The sequence below is a fragment of the Staurois parvus genome, unplaced genomic scaffold, assembly GCF_062004578.1.
Source record: "Staurois parvus isolate SC_StPar_1 unplaced genomic scaffold, SC_StPar_1.0 ptg000928l, whole genome shotgun sequence".
In the NCBI taxonomy this organism is placed as follows: domain Eukaryota; kingdom Metazoa; phylum Chordata; class Amphibia; order Anura; family Ranidae; genus Staurois; species Staurois parvus.
Window position 1 is genome coordinate 1,610,001 of NW_028318724.1, and position 16,925 is coordinate 1,626,925.

The 16,925-nt window shown below is 39.3% G+C and overlaps 1 protein-coding gene across 1 annotated transcript in view; it reads left to right on the forward strand.

The window, feature by feature from the left end:
• The window catches only part of LOC149441986 (GDP-mannose 4,6 dehydratase-like), a gene marked incomplete at its 3' end in the record, with an annotated part of 354,452 nt that extends 341,218 nt beyond the window's left edge, over positions 1-13,234 (forward strand). Inside the window, exons 8-9 of the mRNA XM_089656671.1 lie at positions 10,341-10,468; positions 13,066-13,234. Coding sequence (XP_089512797.1) covers positions 10,341-10,468; positions 13,066-13,234 — 297 coding nt within the window. The remainder of the gene's footprint in view (positions 1-10,340; positions 10,469-13,065) is intronic.
• Between the last annotated feature and the right edge of the window lie 3,691 nt (positions 13,235-16,925).

Sequence of the window (16,925 nt, forward strand, 5' to 3'; positions counted from 1 at the left end):
CTGGCTACATCTGTACAGAGTAAAAACTGTCAATCAAAACTATTTTGCATTAACCATATAGCCAAGTGGTTAAAAAGGGCTTTTTAGTTCAGAAGGCCAAGTTAGAACACCACAAATCATTTTTGGGGCCTGTGTTACTATCAACATTTGAAATGGTAACCAGTATTTGCTGCCTTCTTGATGTAATACTATGTGATTTATAAATAGGTTTTTAGAAGTATTAAGACATGGCCAGAATTTTAATGTTTGCATTCTCAATTATTTGTATTTGAGAGGTAAATATTCACACACAAGTCCAAAAAAAGGAAATGCCACAAACACTTTGTTATTCAAGTACAGAAAACATTTTTTCCAAGTAAATGGCAGATATTTTCTTGAGGGGGGGAGACATGGAGATCGTGTTCTGCAGTTTATATGGCAAATGTGCTCTTTTAAAATGTGCACAGAAAAAAAGTAATTTGTTAAGAATTTTATTGCTGAGCAGCTGTAACCATAAGTTACAATTGGGCTGTTCACTTCCATTCCTAGAAGACCACAAATATGCATGACCTTATTTAAATAGATGGGGCTATTCATGACTTTAACTTGCACACAATTAAACCAATTTTTATTTGTTTAAGTATAATATATCTTAGATATTGAAAATGTCATCATTCTTATGGCATGTTAACATAAATACTTCTAATGACTTCTGTAAAATTAAATAAATGTAGGTACTGTTAAATAAGACATGGTTGTAAAAGGAATTGTTACCTCTGCTAGTATGCACATAAAAAATCCAACAAAGAACACCACTGGTCACCATGGGTGTAATGTGGTGGTATCAATCATGCCCGTATTGCTCTTAAAGAACTCCAGGCAAAAAAGCTGAACCTATAGTGGATGGATATATATATATATATATATATATATATATATATATATATATATATATATATATATATATATACACTGTTGATGCCTACTAAGGGTTTCTGTTTCTCCTATTTTCCCATTTTGAGATTTACACAACTCTAAAGCTCACTGGACACACAACAAGCTGATTGTACAGTCTCCTATGGATCTGCTTATAATCCTCTTTAGCACTACAAACATGTATGTAGTTCAAGAGACTGCCCGATTGGATAAAAATTGATTGGACCATTTGTTGAGTTTTGATAGAACCAAAGTTGATAGTATAGAGATTGTATGGTCAGGTGAGCATTACAGTCGGCACAGCTTGGCTGATAACCATTTTTTTTGGTTCACCCTTTGTATTTGAATTTGTCCTGGTTACCATTTTCACCTTGACTGAAAGTGAGAAAATCCAACATTTTCTTTTGAGTTGCTCCCAGAGCAGGAATATATCACCCCCCCCCCCCATATCAGTCCAGCGCTGTGCCCAGCTGAAGGTCTTCTCCCTTTACTTTCCTCTTCCCACTGGAGGGTTGGGCAGCACAGGGAACCATTGGCTCCTGCTGCTGTTAATCAAATCCTGTGGGCAGGGGGCGGGGATGAGATGTGTTGTGTCAATGGACAAACAACATAACCTGGCTCAGGAGTGAGCCTGCATGTCTATTCCTGTAGCAAGCAGCTTGCTATGGGGCGGACACAAGGAAGTGGAGAACTTGGGGACCCCAGAAGAGGTGGTTTGGGGCCACTTTGTAGAATACCACTGCACAGAGCAGGTAAGTATAAAATGTTTATTGCTTAATTTTGCATTTAGAAATGCTTTAAATTGGGGAAAATGACGAATTATGACAAATGCTGGTTGAACAGCATACGTACACATTGACACATTTACCTCTGGGACTGCTCTCCCCAGCAATGCTACATCTAAGCACTCTACCTTCATTCTGCTGGCATTTCCTTGTTCATCTCTTTTTCTAACAGGTTCCGAGTGTTTTCTTCACCCACTGGAAGGGGGTTACTGGTGATGTAACTCCAGTGGGTGCATGTTGGTCAGTGTACAAATTGAATAAAATTTTTTGGCAGAAGACTTCTGCTCCTGCTGTCAAAATACAATAGTGCAGCGGGAGGGATTCCCCCATTTTTTTTTTTCCCTTCGACCTTTGGTGGAAGAAAAGAAAAATGTATTATCTGTGGCCAGCCTTGTACTTCTCTCCCCAGTCCCTCAATAATGGTAGCAGCATTTTAACTTTTGAAGCACATTCCAAGACTAGAGCCAGCATCATGGGCTGATTGTGTCAAACATTTGTGAAAACACAGCCGGGAGCTGAAATGGCACCAACTTTACATGATTGTATCTTCTCTGTGCCAGCATTTGAGGGGGAGTAGATGTTGACTCTAGATAATGCCTGAAATCAGTGGCATTTCCTGCATCCCATGTCTGTTCCTCTGCTATGTTTGCACTTCATGTACTGCACTGCTCTCTAGTGACCCTAAAAAACTAATAAACACCCTCCTGAGCATCAAACCCAATATGTAAATGAATCGAACTGTTAAACAAAAAAATTCAGTAGTAATAAGAAAACTAGCTGAGCTGCTAAATCCAAATATGTAAAACTTGTATCAAAAATAGAACAAAATTAAAAAAAAAATTCACATTACCAATAAACACCTGGCTGAGCTAAAAAAATATAGTGTAAAAACCAACAAGAACAGTAATAAATATGTGAAAGGTATATCAGAAATAATACACAATCACAGTAACAAACACCTGGGTGAGCTGAAGCAGAAAGTGTGAAAACCAACAAAAACACGTAATAAATAATTGTAAAATGCCTGGCTGAGCAATCAGCCCCCCAGTGGAATACATTAGTGATGAATCAAGTGAAGGCCCAACTGGTCTACATATTTACAAAAAGTGAGTAATGAAAAGATAAGCAGCTATACTAATTATATACAAAAAACAAATGGTGATTAATAGCACTAATAAAGTGCACAATGCAGTCCAAAAGTGATGCACCAGTGACTTCAACAGGAGGGTAAATCAGTCGTGCTGCAAAACCCTCAGGCATGCACGGTCGCATGAACAGCTGATCCATAGAAAATATAGGTGAAAGTGGGCTCAATATTAATCCCAATGGATCCTCTGCTTCCACAGGTCTCTCCAGGCACACTCACGAACAATCCTTTACGTCCCCACTCCGATGGATAGGTGCTCAAAAGATAAGGAACTCCTCATGGTGTAGTAACCAAGGCTTTATTACCGTAAAATTGTATTTTCAAAAATTGCCACTCATAGATACATTTTGCACTTTTTTGATGCTATCTATTCTGCACCATTCATCCTTTTTTTTTTTTTTTAATACAGTATAGCTGCTTATCTTTTCCATTATGCACTTTGTGAATATCTAGCCCAGTTAGGCATTTACTTGAGTTGTCACGGATTTATTCCATTGGGGGACTGATTGCTCAGCCGGGCATTTATTTTACAATTATTTATTACGGTTTTTGTTGGTTTTCACACTGTCTGCTTCAGCTCAGCCAGGTGCTATAGCTTGGCCAGGTGTCTGCTGCTACTGTGATTGTGTTTTTATTTCTGACATACATTTCACATATTTATTACTGTTCTTGCTGGTTTTTACACTACATTTCTTCAGCTCAGCTGGGTGTTTATAGCTACTGTGATTGTGTTTTATTTTTTATATATGTTTCACATATTTGGAATTCTGGCTCAGGCAGTTTTTTCTTATTAACTATTGACTTTGTTTCACAAATCTATTCGTTTACACATTGGGTTTGATGCTTAGGAGGATGTTTATTTGTTATTGGGTCACTAGGGGGGGCATCACATCACTATTCTTGGGGAATTTTTCTATTGATGTGGGAACACATTTAGTGCTTGCAGCAGCTTACCATTCATTTGTGGCATTGCATGAGTATTGTCTCCTTATCAGGGGCGGACTGACCATTTGGAAATTCAGGCACTGCCTGAGGGCCCGGGGTCAGTAGGGGGCCCCATGAGATGCCCCTGGTACCTTTTTCATAGGCTTGGGCAAGGACACAGGGGCCCCATGATCCCCTATTGCCCGGGGGCCCCATGAGTTGTCAGTCCGCCCCCTGCTCCTTATTCATGTACCCACAGAACTTTGCCAAAAAACTACTGCAGTAATTTCTGTATATTAACCTTGTTTAATATTGTTATGGGTCCTAGTACTCATGTTTGCGTTTCTCAACATTTCTTATTCTTATTTAGTCTTTTGTCAGTTATTTTATCAGTTTATTGTGTAAGAGCCTTGTGCCATGAGCTGTATCATGAGGAATCTGTTGTATATCTGTATGTTTTAAGTGCTCCAGCCAAGGGACTTGGCCTAGGTACCAGTGTCAAAGTGCCTTTTTATAAGTGTCATATTTTCATTAAACCTCCTTGGGTGTAAATAGAAACACACTTTTGTGAACCCTGAGAAACAAGAGTGTCATTTGCTCCAGCAGCGTATCAAATATTTTTTTTTTTTTTTATAACCTTCATTGTGGGTACCATATCATTTAGTTTACCTGTGTGTATGAAAACCAGCTTGTGTAAGTACAATTATTAGCACAATACTGGCTGCGGATTTCCAGTGTCTTTTGACATGCCTATGTGGTATAAATACTTTTTCTCTGATGAATGAAGTGGCATCAGTCAAGCTACACTACCTCTTCGTTTTTTACTATATATTCAAATATGTCTGAAGGTTAATCCCTGCAAATGTATTTTTTATGTGTTGTGCAGAATAAAAACTGGATGTCCAACCATGTGCCAAGGGGGAAAATACACAGGTAGATTGTGTAGGCACACGGGTATTGTAAATACTTTTTATGAGCAAAAGTTTAATTTCCTTTAAATCCTTCTTAGCAATAAAATTGTGCTTTTTGTTTGCATTACGAAAGTGGGAATGATTCTTTGATATATAATACCATTAGCACTATTTGAGTTTGTTTTAAACAGCCCTTGTCTTTGCAATGATATAATATCTTTGGCACTTTCATTCTGCATAGTTATTCAGTAGCACATCTGTTTGCTTCGCTTTCTGGCATATTTTGCCTGGCAGAGTCTTCCTGTCCTCTGTGTCCTCTGAATATTCATTTGAACACAGAAAAGCAGTTCATTATACTTAGTCTGCCAAGCACAATAAAAGTGCATTTTCACATTAATATGCTTTTTATTTTTTGCTAATTAAAAATATTTTGCAGAGTGTATATGTTGGTTTGATTTAGTTTGAAAGAGGATGAGATTTTGTAAGATCGTATCCAAAGTGTTAATGTATCATTATTATAACTGAACATCTGATGTTTCGATCAATTGACCCTCAAAGGCTGAATACATTTTATAGCGCTAGACTACATTATTATTATACAGTATTTATAAAGCGTCAATAGTTCACTCAGCGCTGTACATTACAAAGGGGGACAGAACATGTGACAGTACAATACCAATACAATGCAAAACCATGAGGGGATCGAGGGCCCTGCTCTTTGGAGCTTACAATCTAGGAAGGAGGGGATGGTGGCACAGGAGATAGCTGTGGGGGATGGAGTGGTAGGAAGAGTGGCGGAGGTCAGAAATTAGCAGGGGGTGGGGTAGGCTTCCCTGAAGAGGTGGGTTTTCAGGGTGCGCCGAGAGGAGAGTAGGTGATAATCTGATGGGTTGGGGCAGGGAGTTCCAGAGGTTGGGTGACACCCTGGAGAAGTCCTGCAGGCGGGCATGGGAGGAGGAGACCAGGGAACTAGAGAGAAGGAGGTCTTGTGAGGAGTGGAGTGTGCGCGCTGGGCGGTACTTGGATATTAGGTCGGTGACTACATAGACCATTTATGTCAGTTACTCTGTGGTGTCTTTATTATAGTCATACATATACACACAGTAGGGATAAAGGGTGTAGGACATTTAACCTACCAGTATGATTTTGGGTGGAAGCCAGAGCACCCAGTGGAAATCCATGCAAACACGGGGGGGAGCTTACTATACTTGAGCTAAAAGTCTCTGAAATATTATTATTATACAGGATTTATATAGCGCCAACAGCTTGCTCAGCGCTTTACAATATAACGGGAGACAATACAGCAACAATACAGTTCAGTACAAGAGCTTGGAGCTTACAATCTAGGACCCATGGCCCCAGTTTTTGGAAGTAAGAGTGGCTAACCTCTTTGTCATGCTAAAAGATCATTTTGTAGGAACTATCTAGCTGCATGTCCAATATGCGTGTTCATTGAGCAGCATATTTATATTGGATGTAGACTTAGGGCCAGTTCACACTACATGCGTTTCAGTTGCTTTTTTTTCTGCATCCAAAATGCACTGAAAGTAGGTTATATGGTTGTCAATGTCATAGTTCACATCAGTGCTTGCAGTTCCAGCGTATTCGAGATGCAGAAAAGAAAGTAGAACAGGCTGCATTTTAACTGCACAGAACTGTACTGGAATGCACCAAAAACTCACTGGAACACACATGTCCTTATGTAAATTGAAGAAAAGAGAGGGGCAAAAATGAACTGGAACATGTCAAAAACATGCATGCAGGAACGCTTCCGGAACACATCTGGACTGTTTCTATAGTGTGAACTGGCCCTTAGACAGCGATTTAAAGGGTAACTCCACTTTTGTTGAAAAAAAAATTGCTAATTAAAAAAAAAAGTTGTATACAATTATGACAAGTCATATTGTAATTGAATGTTATTAAAAATGTTCTTTCTTTTTCAATTTGCACCACTGTAGTTTGCAATAAAATGCAATGCTAACTGGAGGCATTCTATACACAGATGGTCTACAGAAGGCCCCCCAGATATGTAATTTCCTGCTTGGGTGATTGGCTCACGGATTTTCCCAGAAGTCTGCACTAAGATTCAAGTCAGATTTTGTGCATAACCTGCAACTAAAATGTCATTTTTGGTGAGATACTCTCAAAGGGAAATTGCGTCTAAAGGGATGCAGACCCTGCAGTTTGCCTCATTAGAGCTCTGTTGGTGCAGCAGCTGACTGATTATAAATCCACTCCCTCATAGATTCACTCTGCACATGGACACAGACAAACAGCCATCTTTAGAATTACAAAAGGTAGGAATCTGCAAAAAAGTTTAAAATCCTTGCAATGTACATAGATCACTCAGAAGAAATATTTTTTTTTTCTCAACAAAAGTGGAGGTACTCTTTAACCACTGCCAGTCCATCCTATAGCAGTATTACTGCTACATGGTGGCACAAAATCACATATATAAATATAACTATAAATAAATGTGATTTTTGCATTTCCAGGTAGGGGACACACGCAAGCGCCCTACCTGCGCCACTATTTGTGGCTTTGTCTGTCAATCATCAGCTCCCGGCTGGTGATTACTCGCCGCCACCCAGTGATCAAGGAGCATTACTGATGGAGGGAGAGAACTGTAAGTAAACAATAAAGTTCTCTCTCCTGTCAGCTCCTGCATACTGCTATGCATGGCTTTGCATTGCAGAGCCATGCAAAGCAGTATGTTTACAGTGAAGCACACAGTAAAACAGCACACAGTTAACCCTTTGATTGCCCCACATGTTAACCCCCTTTTTGCCCAGTGCCATTAGTACAGTGTCAGTGCTTTTTATTAGCACTGATCACTGTATTGGTGTCACTGGAGATGTCAGTGACACCATGTCAGTTTCCCCGTAATGTCAGAATGCCCACCACAGTCCCCCTATAAGTCTCTGATCGCCACCATTGCTAAAAAAAAAAAGTTTTAAAAAAATCCTAGTATATATAACACCATTTGTAAACGCTATAACTTTCACATAAACCAATTAATTTACACGTATTGGGATTTTTTTTTTTTAGCAAAGACATGTAGCAGAATACATTTTGGCCTAAATTCATGACTAAATTTGATTTTTTTTAAAACAATTTTACTGGATATGTTTAATAGAAAAAATATTAAAAATATCAAAAATATTATTTTTTTTTTCTCAGAATAGTTGTTTTAATATTTTTTTTTTTTTTTTTTTAATAGCACAAAAAATTCAAAAATGCACAGGCCAATTTGGTTGCAGCGTTGCATGACCGTGCAATTGTCAGTTAAAGTAACGCAGCGCCATAATGCAAAAAATGGCCTGGTCAGGATGGGGGGGTAAATCCTCTGGAGAGCAAGTGGTTAATGCCTTTATAATACCTCAAAGGAGACCTGTTCTCCTTGAAATACGTGGCTGATTTCTCCTTTAACTACAAGCCTACCGGGCACTTATACCCCTTCCTGCCCAGGCCAATTTCCAGCTTTCAGTGCTGTCACACTTTGAGTGACAATTGCGCGGTCATGCAACACTGTACCCATATTAAATATTTATCATTTTTTTGTGACAGAGCTTTATTTTGGTGGTATTTAATCACCTCTGGGTTTTTTATTTTTTCTTAAACCAAAAACCACTGAAAATTTTGAAAAAAAAAAAGCCTTTTCTTAGTTTTTGTTATAAAATGTTGTAAATAAGTGATTTTTCTCCTTCACTGATGTGCACTAATGAGGCTGCACTGATGGACGCTGATAGGTGGCACTGATGAGGAGGCACTGGTGGGTGGCACTGATGGACATTGACAGGCGGCACTGATGGGTGGCACTGACTGGCACTGATGGGCGGCACTGATGGGTGGCACTGACTGGCACTGATGGGTGACACTGAAAGGCAGCTCAGATGGGCACATATGTGGCATTGATGTGCACTGGTAGGCACTGATATGTGGCATTGATGGGCACTGGCACAAGGCACTGATGGACACTGACAAGTGGCACTGCTGGGGCTACACTGATAATCAGGGCACACTGATGATCAATGTACATGTCCCCTCCGTGGAAAGCCAATTACCGGCTCTCCTCCCGAGCTGTCAGCGTGACCACTCGAGAGGAGAGAAATGCCGATAACCGGCATTTCCCTGTATACATGTAATCAGCTGTGATTGGACACAGCTGATCACATGACTGAGCCGACATTTTCCGTGATCTGTGATCCGCTGTCTCCGAGTCGCGCATGCGTGGTGAGAATGGGAGGACGTCGTATGACGTCCTCCCAGAATGAGAGAACCACCTTGCGTCTGTCATTTTACTATATGGCGGGCGGGAGGTGGTTAAAAAGTAGTGATGTCTTATCCACACTGAACTAAGGGGCTTCATAATGCATTGATGTTGAAGTATGCAGATCCGGTGTTCTGAGCTCACTTTTGACTTCACTAGCTGTATACTTGTTTCAAGTCAGTGAGGCAAAGTGTTGAAACCAGAGACTTTTTTTTTTTTTTTTTTTTTTTTTAACAAATGAGGCTCCTGGCAATTTTTAGGTCACCAGTGACAGTATACATTTTTCTCATTGGTTTAGATGAAAATGGAGATTTCTGGAGTTTTGGAATTTGAATTTTAAAGCACATATTAAGTGGTTTCCCTATCTTTAGCTTTTCTTCTAAAACAAATAACCATTTTGCATAGACTGACTGTATTTGCTGTCAGCAGAACTGCATTACATGCATTAGTTGGCAGGGATCTCTCTCCCTTTTGTCATTCCTGGTTTTGTTTGACCCTGGACTAAGGCAGCCAACTTCTACGGTGCAGCTAAGAGACACATTACCTTAGGATAAATGGTTATCATTGCTGTCCTCTTTTAATTGTATGCAGTAAAATCTGTGCATTTGTATATAAATGTTGCATGTACTTATACAGCTACTAACACCTATAGTAGTTATGATGAATTTAGTCATTTTCATGCTCTTTTAGATATTTTGCCGTGCTGGATTAACAGATTAATAATCTTGTATGTCTAAAATATTATATAATTTATCATTTTGTAATAGGGTTAATCCAGCTGACATTAGTATCCACATTATTGTGGAATTAAAGGATCCCAGTGACTGCACTGTTGGCAGTTATTTGTCCTTAACAAGTCAATGAAGTGCAGAACAGAAACACTCAGCCCTCTGAAGTATTACATTATTCATCTGCTTGGAAAAAAAGAATGCAATATTTTATAAGACACTGCCAGCTGCTTTATTAACAAGCAAAAGTGTATTCCTACTTGTTCTTATTTCTAAAGCTAGGGTGGTCTCAGATGTCTGTCTTCCATACTAGTGTTTCCCTTTGTATAACCTTTTGCATTTTATGTTTATAAACTGACATTCCAATTGATTTTCCTTGGCTTTTTGCCTAGATTGAATATTGAAGCAGCGAATTAGGAATGCTTAAGAAGTTTTAGAGAGAAAAGATGTGAAAGTGGAGCTTGCAACTCTGGCAATTGAAGCTTCTTAGCTTACTCAAATGATGAACGATGCCATGGGTTTTAGAAGGGGGAGGAAGGGATCAGAGACAAGGTTTGAGGAATAAAAGAATATTCTGTGAGGTGAAGAACCAATGGTAATCTGCCAAGCATTAAGTCTTTGGCGGGACAATTCTAACAATATCTTTTATCTCTATTCCAGGGGCAAATTTTGTAACCCGAAAAATTAGCCGTTCAGTAGCTAAGATTCACCTCGGACAGATGGAGTGTTTCAGCCTTGGAAATCTGGATGCCAAGAGAGATTGGGGTCATGCCAAGGACTATGTTGAGGTAGGCTACTGGCCAGAATCCCTTCATAATAAAAGTGATTTTGTGTGGCTGAAATTTTTAATGCACCATTGCAAAATAAAACTGTCTGACCTGCAGGGGGTTGCTTCTGACTTTTTTTTTTTTTTTTTTGCCAGTAGAGGACAGCTAACCCTGTTGTGTTCTCAGTTTGTGTGGACGGTTCACAGTATAGTGGTTTACCCCAGGCATGACCTGAGTATAAAATAAATCTTTTAATACAGAGGAAAATGAAAGTTTACATTTTTCTTCTGGTTTCTTATGGGAAGATTAACGGAACACCGATAGTGTTTAAAGCAACTTTCCTTTTAAGATCTCCACTTGCACTAACTGGAAGTAATTTGTCATTTAACTTCATACATACATAGATTGCAGTTTCTATAATGTACAAAGTGGTAGTGGAAGCAAATATTTACATCTTTGTTTTGCATGACACTTGGGCTACATGCACGTGGCCGTAGGAATTTTACTGATCACATGCAAGGTTCTTCTGTTGCAGAAGTTTCTGTGTAAATCAGTAAAATTGCATTTTTAGATACATTTTTAAGTGCATAAAATTGTAGTTTTATATCTTTTTTTTTTTTTTTTTTTTTTTTTTTTTTTCAGTATCAGAGTCCACTGTTTGCATCTATTTTTGCACAAATGCATGCATTTTACACTTGTAAGCATGTGAAATGCATGTCCTCAGATGCAGATTTTTTTTAGTTACAGATCTGAACACAGTGTTGATGCACCTATATGCGTGTCTACATTGAAAACAACACTGCTGCATTCAGATCTATAATAAAAAAAAAAAATTGGAAATGCATTTTTTACTCCTGTGTGCCTGAGATGTTATCCTTTAAGGGTTTGTTACACACATCATAATAACAGTTTCTTACTCATTCTGCATTTTAATAGAATATTAAAAAGCTTCATTTTTAGGGCAAATTTTTTCTATTCATTTTGAGGGTGCTACTTTTCTTAATTTCAGTACAGGAGTAAATAGCAAGACTTGTAAAAATACTTTTCAAGGGTTCTTACCCTTTTTACGATTTTGGGTTCAATAATGCAATGAATCTTGTATTTTTAGTTTTGGTTTTTTTCCAAATTCATCCAGTCCTATACACCCAAGATGCATGGAAACCTTTGGAGAACCCTTGCACTAGATTTTCTAAATTGCTCTGAGATATTCTTGCTGTTTGCATTATTACAGCATTCACAGTGATTATTGTAGTAGTAAAGAGGTTTGATCTAATTTGCCAAGTACACATTACAATTTTAGATAAAATGCTATTTGTATTTTAATTGTTCATCATGATTTGTCAGTCTCTTTTTTTGCTCCAAAATGACATTTATCCAAGTACACTTTTATCTGTTTTTTTTTGTATCTGAATGTATTTAGACCACAATGTACAAAACAGTTTTCATTATCTTCTGCAGAGGGCAGTTTTATTTTACACATAAAAGGAAATGTCTGATCTAAATCAGTGAGTCCTTGGTTTGCTTCACTACCTTCAAAATGTTAATGGGAGGAAAGCAACCCACTGACTTGCATCAAACTAGGAAGGAAACTGCAGGCACCCCTCCTACATCTGTATGAAGTTTTATCTGAATACTGGATTCAGGTAAAAAAAAATTACAAGCACAGTACAGTTGGAAACTAATACCAGAATAGCAGCTTCTAGCAGGTTGAAGGTTCGTGTTTAAGCAAATCTTGCCTTGTCATAAGGATAGCAGCATAATCCATCTACACCTGATGATTCCGTCTGTGGATGCTTTGTTTGAATCAGTCAGACTTACCTCTTATGATACTGCTGTTATAAGAGTGCCTCCCGTTTTAACTGATTACTTCCACTTTAAGTAAAGTGATACTTAAAGACCACTATCAGTTCTTTTTTTTTTTTTTCTTTTTTTTTTTTAGGGGCCCCAAGGTGGGTTATGCCATAATGTACTAGTAAGCACAGCATATTCGCACATTATGGCATACTTACCTGTCAAACTGAGCCCTACACCTGCAGTGTAGTTGATCCAGCGGGTCCCGGGCTCTTCCATCTTCCCCTGTCTCTTTTCCATGTATCGTGCCTGCAGCCGCTTGATTGTCCGGACCCCTATTATGTGTCATCTGCGCATGGGAGTCTCATCGCAGCGGCACAAATTGGGGCCCTAAATGTTTGCTGAGCTACGCATGTGCGGCTCAGTGTACATAATGGATGACAGGCAAGAGGAAGCATTTATTGCAGAAGAGATTGATAGGGTCTCTTTTGTCATAAATATCCTGGTTGTCAGCAGTTTTTGAAATAACAAGGTTTGCTCCCAATTTAAGACATATAGGGGTTTATTTACTAAAGCTGGAGAGTCCAAAATCAGACTCCCTTCTGCATAGAAACCAATCAGCTTCCAGGTTTCATTGCCAAAGCTTCATTGAACAAGCTGAGGTTAGAAGCTGATTGGTTTCTATGCAGAAGGGAGTCTGATTTTGGACTCTCCAGCTTTAGTAAATAAACCCCATAGTGCCTAAAGCAGAACTCTGGCCAATTTATTTCCCCATGATGTGGTGCTGTGCCTGCACTGAGGTGGTTTACTGTTAATTTTTTTTCTAGACACATAGCCTTTACTCACCTGATCCTTCGAAAACTGTGCTCCCGGTGGACTGTTCCTGCCATTCTCACGCCCAGAACCAGTTTGTAGGCATGATGACATCAGGAACAGTCCACCTGATGACTGCTAGACCGGAAGCGGTGTCTTGTGCTGGAAGGTTCAGTAAATTAGGTGAGTATATTTTGGTTCTCCAATCCCCCAGACAAAGCTAAGCAAAAAAAATTTCTCAGAGTTCTTTTGGAAATCTTTTGCCTTTTGCAACCATTTGTATCAGTCCCTGCTCCTGAAAAGTGTAGGGCTGAATTTACTTACAGTAGTCATGCAGATAAAGATCAGTTTTGGGTGAAAACTAGTACATTTTTGGATTGTGGAAGGAGACTGGAATAAACTAAAGAAATTCATTTGATTATAGAGAACGCAGAAAACCGTGAACATATAGAACATTGAACTCAGGACCCGCTGCACCTCCAGGGTACATTTGTAATTTTGGCACTGACATTCTAAAGAGGTGTCATGCAAGTATTCATCCTACCAGCGTTTACCATAATACTAAAAGAATGTTAAGTGGACAAACACATAACTGATAAGATGATCTAACAAAGTATACAATCTTTAATTGGTGGTTATTTCAATTTTATCAATATGGATTATTCCTATAAAACATTTCTTCTGTGTATCTGGAGCAGTGACATTGCCCAAAACAATATCTGCTTTGTTTAGTTGTCTTGCGGTCCCTCCAGTCAGGTGTGACTGATGGAAAACGATTTCCTTGGCAGTAGTTGATCAGTGTCACAGAAGAATTGTACTCAAGTGCAGATAGCCAATAGAGGGAGAATCTAGACTCTGCCGCTCTTGTCACCAGTTTACACCCTAGAAGAGCACACATTGTATCCCTCTACATCAGTGGTTCGCAACCTGTGGGTTGCGACCCCTTTGGGGGTCGAACGACCCTTTCACAGGGGTCCCCTAAGACCATCAGAAAACACATATTTCCGATGTGTAAAGAGCAGCTACTGTGTAGAAAGCAGCTGCTGTGTTGAAAGCAGCTACTCTGTTAAAAGCAGCTACTGTGTTGAAAGCAGCAGTATTGGAGGTAAAACGACACTCATGAATTATAATTACTGGGTAAATAATTTTATGGTTGGGGGTCACCACAACATGAGGAACTGTATTAAAGGGTCACGGCATTAGGAAGGTTGAGAACCACTGCTTTACATCTTTAGAGCAAAGAAGAGCTGTTTACTTTAGGAACTGTCCAGAGTTCCACTTTAAATTTGTAAAATGTATTTATGTACAAGCTGTGTGCATTTTTCAATCCAGCATTCAAATGGAAACCATTCTTATATACTCATTGTTTATAATTATAGATGCAACCAATGTTCTTGCAGACACACATACACAGAATTTTGCTGTCCACTGTCCTCTGTCTGCAGCACAGAGGAATGATTACACACTGCATCATTTGTTGCTGTTGATCTAGTGTCTGCTAATCTGCCCACAGTTCTCCCATGCCCAGAAGCTGACTTCACTTGATTGTGATTTGTGTTGATTGACATAGGTTGATCTATGGAACTGATTACCTTATCAAAGTCATAGTGGATAGAGATTTCCAGTGATAGTGCATAGAGAGGGGCATCTTGATAGATTGAGTTATTTGCTAGCAGGAGGAGAGTATACAGCATTCATAAAATTCCAAACAGGCTGGCCCCATGAAGTGTCAGTCCCACCTAGCGAAGAGACAAGTCATTTTACTGTTTCAGCTTGATTAGTGGGATCTATGAATCTGCCACCTGTTGAGGTAGAATGGGCTTTGTGAAAATGTTCATCCATAAACTCTTGTTGACCTACAAGATGACGTTTTATGCCAGAGCTCTGTTTTGAATTTGTGGAGTCAAAAGTGACTTCTGCTTTATGTATTCTTTTTGGTTGTTACAGCCACTGTTGCTGATGTGTATAAGGAATGGGAAAAAAAAGTCTGCCTAGTTTCTGAAATATTTTATTGGAGTTTTGGTTTTATGAGATTTAAGAGACCAGCAGTGGTTTTTGATATATAAAACTTTACCTAGCTCTGTTATGTTGGGCAAATGTGCTTGGAATAGGTTTGAACCCTAACCAATGATGCTTAGATCTATTTCGATGTTCATAGGTTGGGCCACGCAGCTAGTATTCAAACGTGTGTCAATAGAAGCAATAATATAATTTCTTTTAGTGACTGATGGCACCATAAAAAAAAAAAAAATTAAACATTTTATTCTATTGATAGCTAGCTTTGTTTACCTTTTTAGCAGATTAAATTCTGGGTTCTAGCTGATCTTTGGAAACTCTACCAATACGGAATTTACCAGTGACTGTCAAGTTGTCACTTATAGCATGGAGGACATTGTCTAGTGTACCACAAGACCCTTACACTACTCAACAGCTATGCATACCTATAGCAACGTTGGAAATTCATATACCATACCTCTCTGTTAAATGCATAAGACAAGGCATTTTATGGGTTGATTAAATACTCGATGACAACAAAAAGCAGACCTCCAGTCAGTAAAAAAAAAAAGAAAATGCGTCAGCAGCAACAAAACAAAAAAACCGCTTCTCCTCTGTCCCACGTTCCAAACTGTGTACTCACCACAGTTAGTTTCACCGGCTGTCCTCACTCCCTGACGTCTGCATCTTAAGTGTTGGCACCCGGCTGTGACAGCTTGCGGCTTCACAGCTGGGTGCCCACTGCGCATGCTCAAGTAATGCTGCAGGATGTGAATGGTGGGACCTGTCACGTGTGCCAGAAAACCACAGGTTGGGGGGGGGGGGGGCAACTTCCAATTACCTAGGCAATCACAGTGGGAGCGGGTACCTATCAAAATCTGGTACCTGTTCTCAACCCTCCACCCCCCCCCCCCCCCCCAAAGGTGCTAATTCCTCATGGGGAGTGGGGGACAAATACTTTTAAAATGGAACTTTCCCTTTTCGGTGAAGCTCCACTTTAACTAGACTTTTTTCAAAACTGACCAGAATATATGATCTACTTGTTGCAGAATATTATATATATATATATCCGAATCACTCGTTTTTTAACTAAGAAAAACCCTTTAACGATTCCTCACCTTCCATCTTCGGTATGGAAATATTACAATTTCTCGCCTGTGAAAGACATATCCCTCTTTATAACAATCTCCAACAATTACTAGTGTTCTGTAAATCCAACCCCTTATTGAAATGGGAGAAGGATCTTCATTGATCCTTCAGTGTCACAGTGCATTCACATACACATACAATTTTGCATCAGTCACTGGGAGTTAGTGCAAAAAATAATCTCTCGCTGGTACCAAACCCATTTTCAATTTGCAAAACTCTATACCTCTAAATCCCCGTCTCTGCTGACAGAAATGTGGCCAAATAGGCAACATCTATCATATCTTCTGCTCATGCAAGAATTTTGACTGACCTGACGCCTGACCCTGCCCTAGGCATCGAGAACTTCCCTCCCACCTACCGTGCAGTAGTAGCACACATCCTTTCAGCAGTCAAGTCCGTTATAACAAGAAATTGGAGGAGAGATTTAGCTCCAAACCCTTCTGAAGTTTTAGCTTCACACCTACAAATGATTATTATTATACAGGATTTATATTGCGCCAACAGTTTGCGCAGCGCTTTACAAAATAAAGATAGACATTACAGTTACAATACAGTTTGGTACAAGAGGAAACCGAGGGCCCTGCTTGTTAGAGCTTACAATCTAAGATTATTATAATCCAGGACTTGTATAGCCCCAACAGTTTGCACAGAGCTTTGCAATATAAAGGAATACAGTACAGCTACAATGCAATCAAAACAAGAGGATTAAGAGAGCCCTACTCCTAAAAGC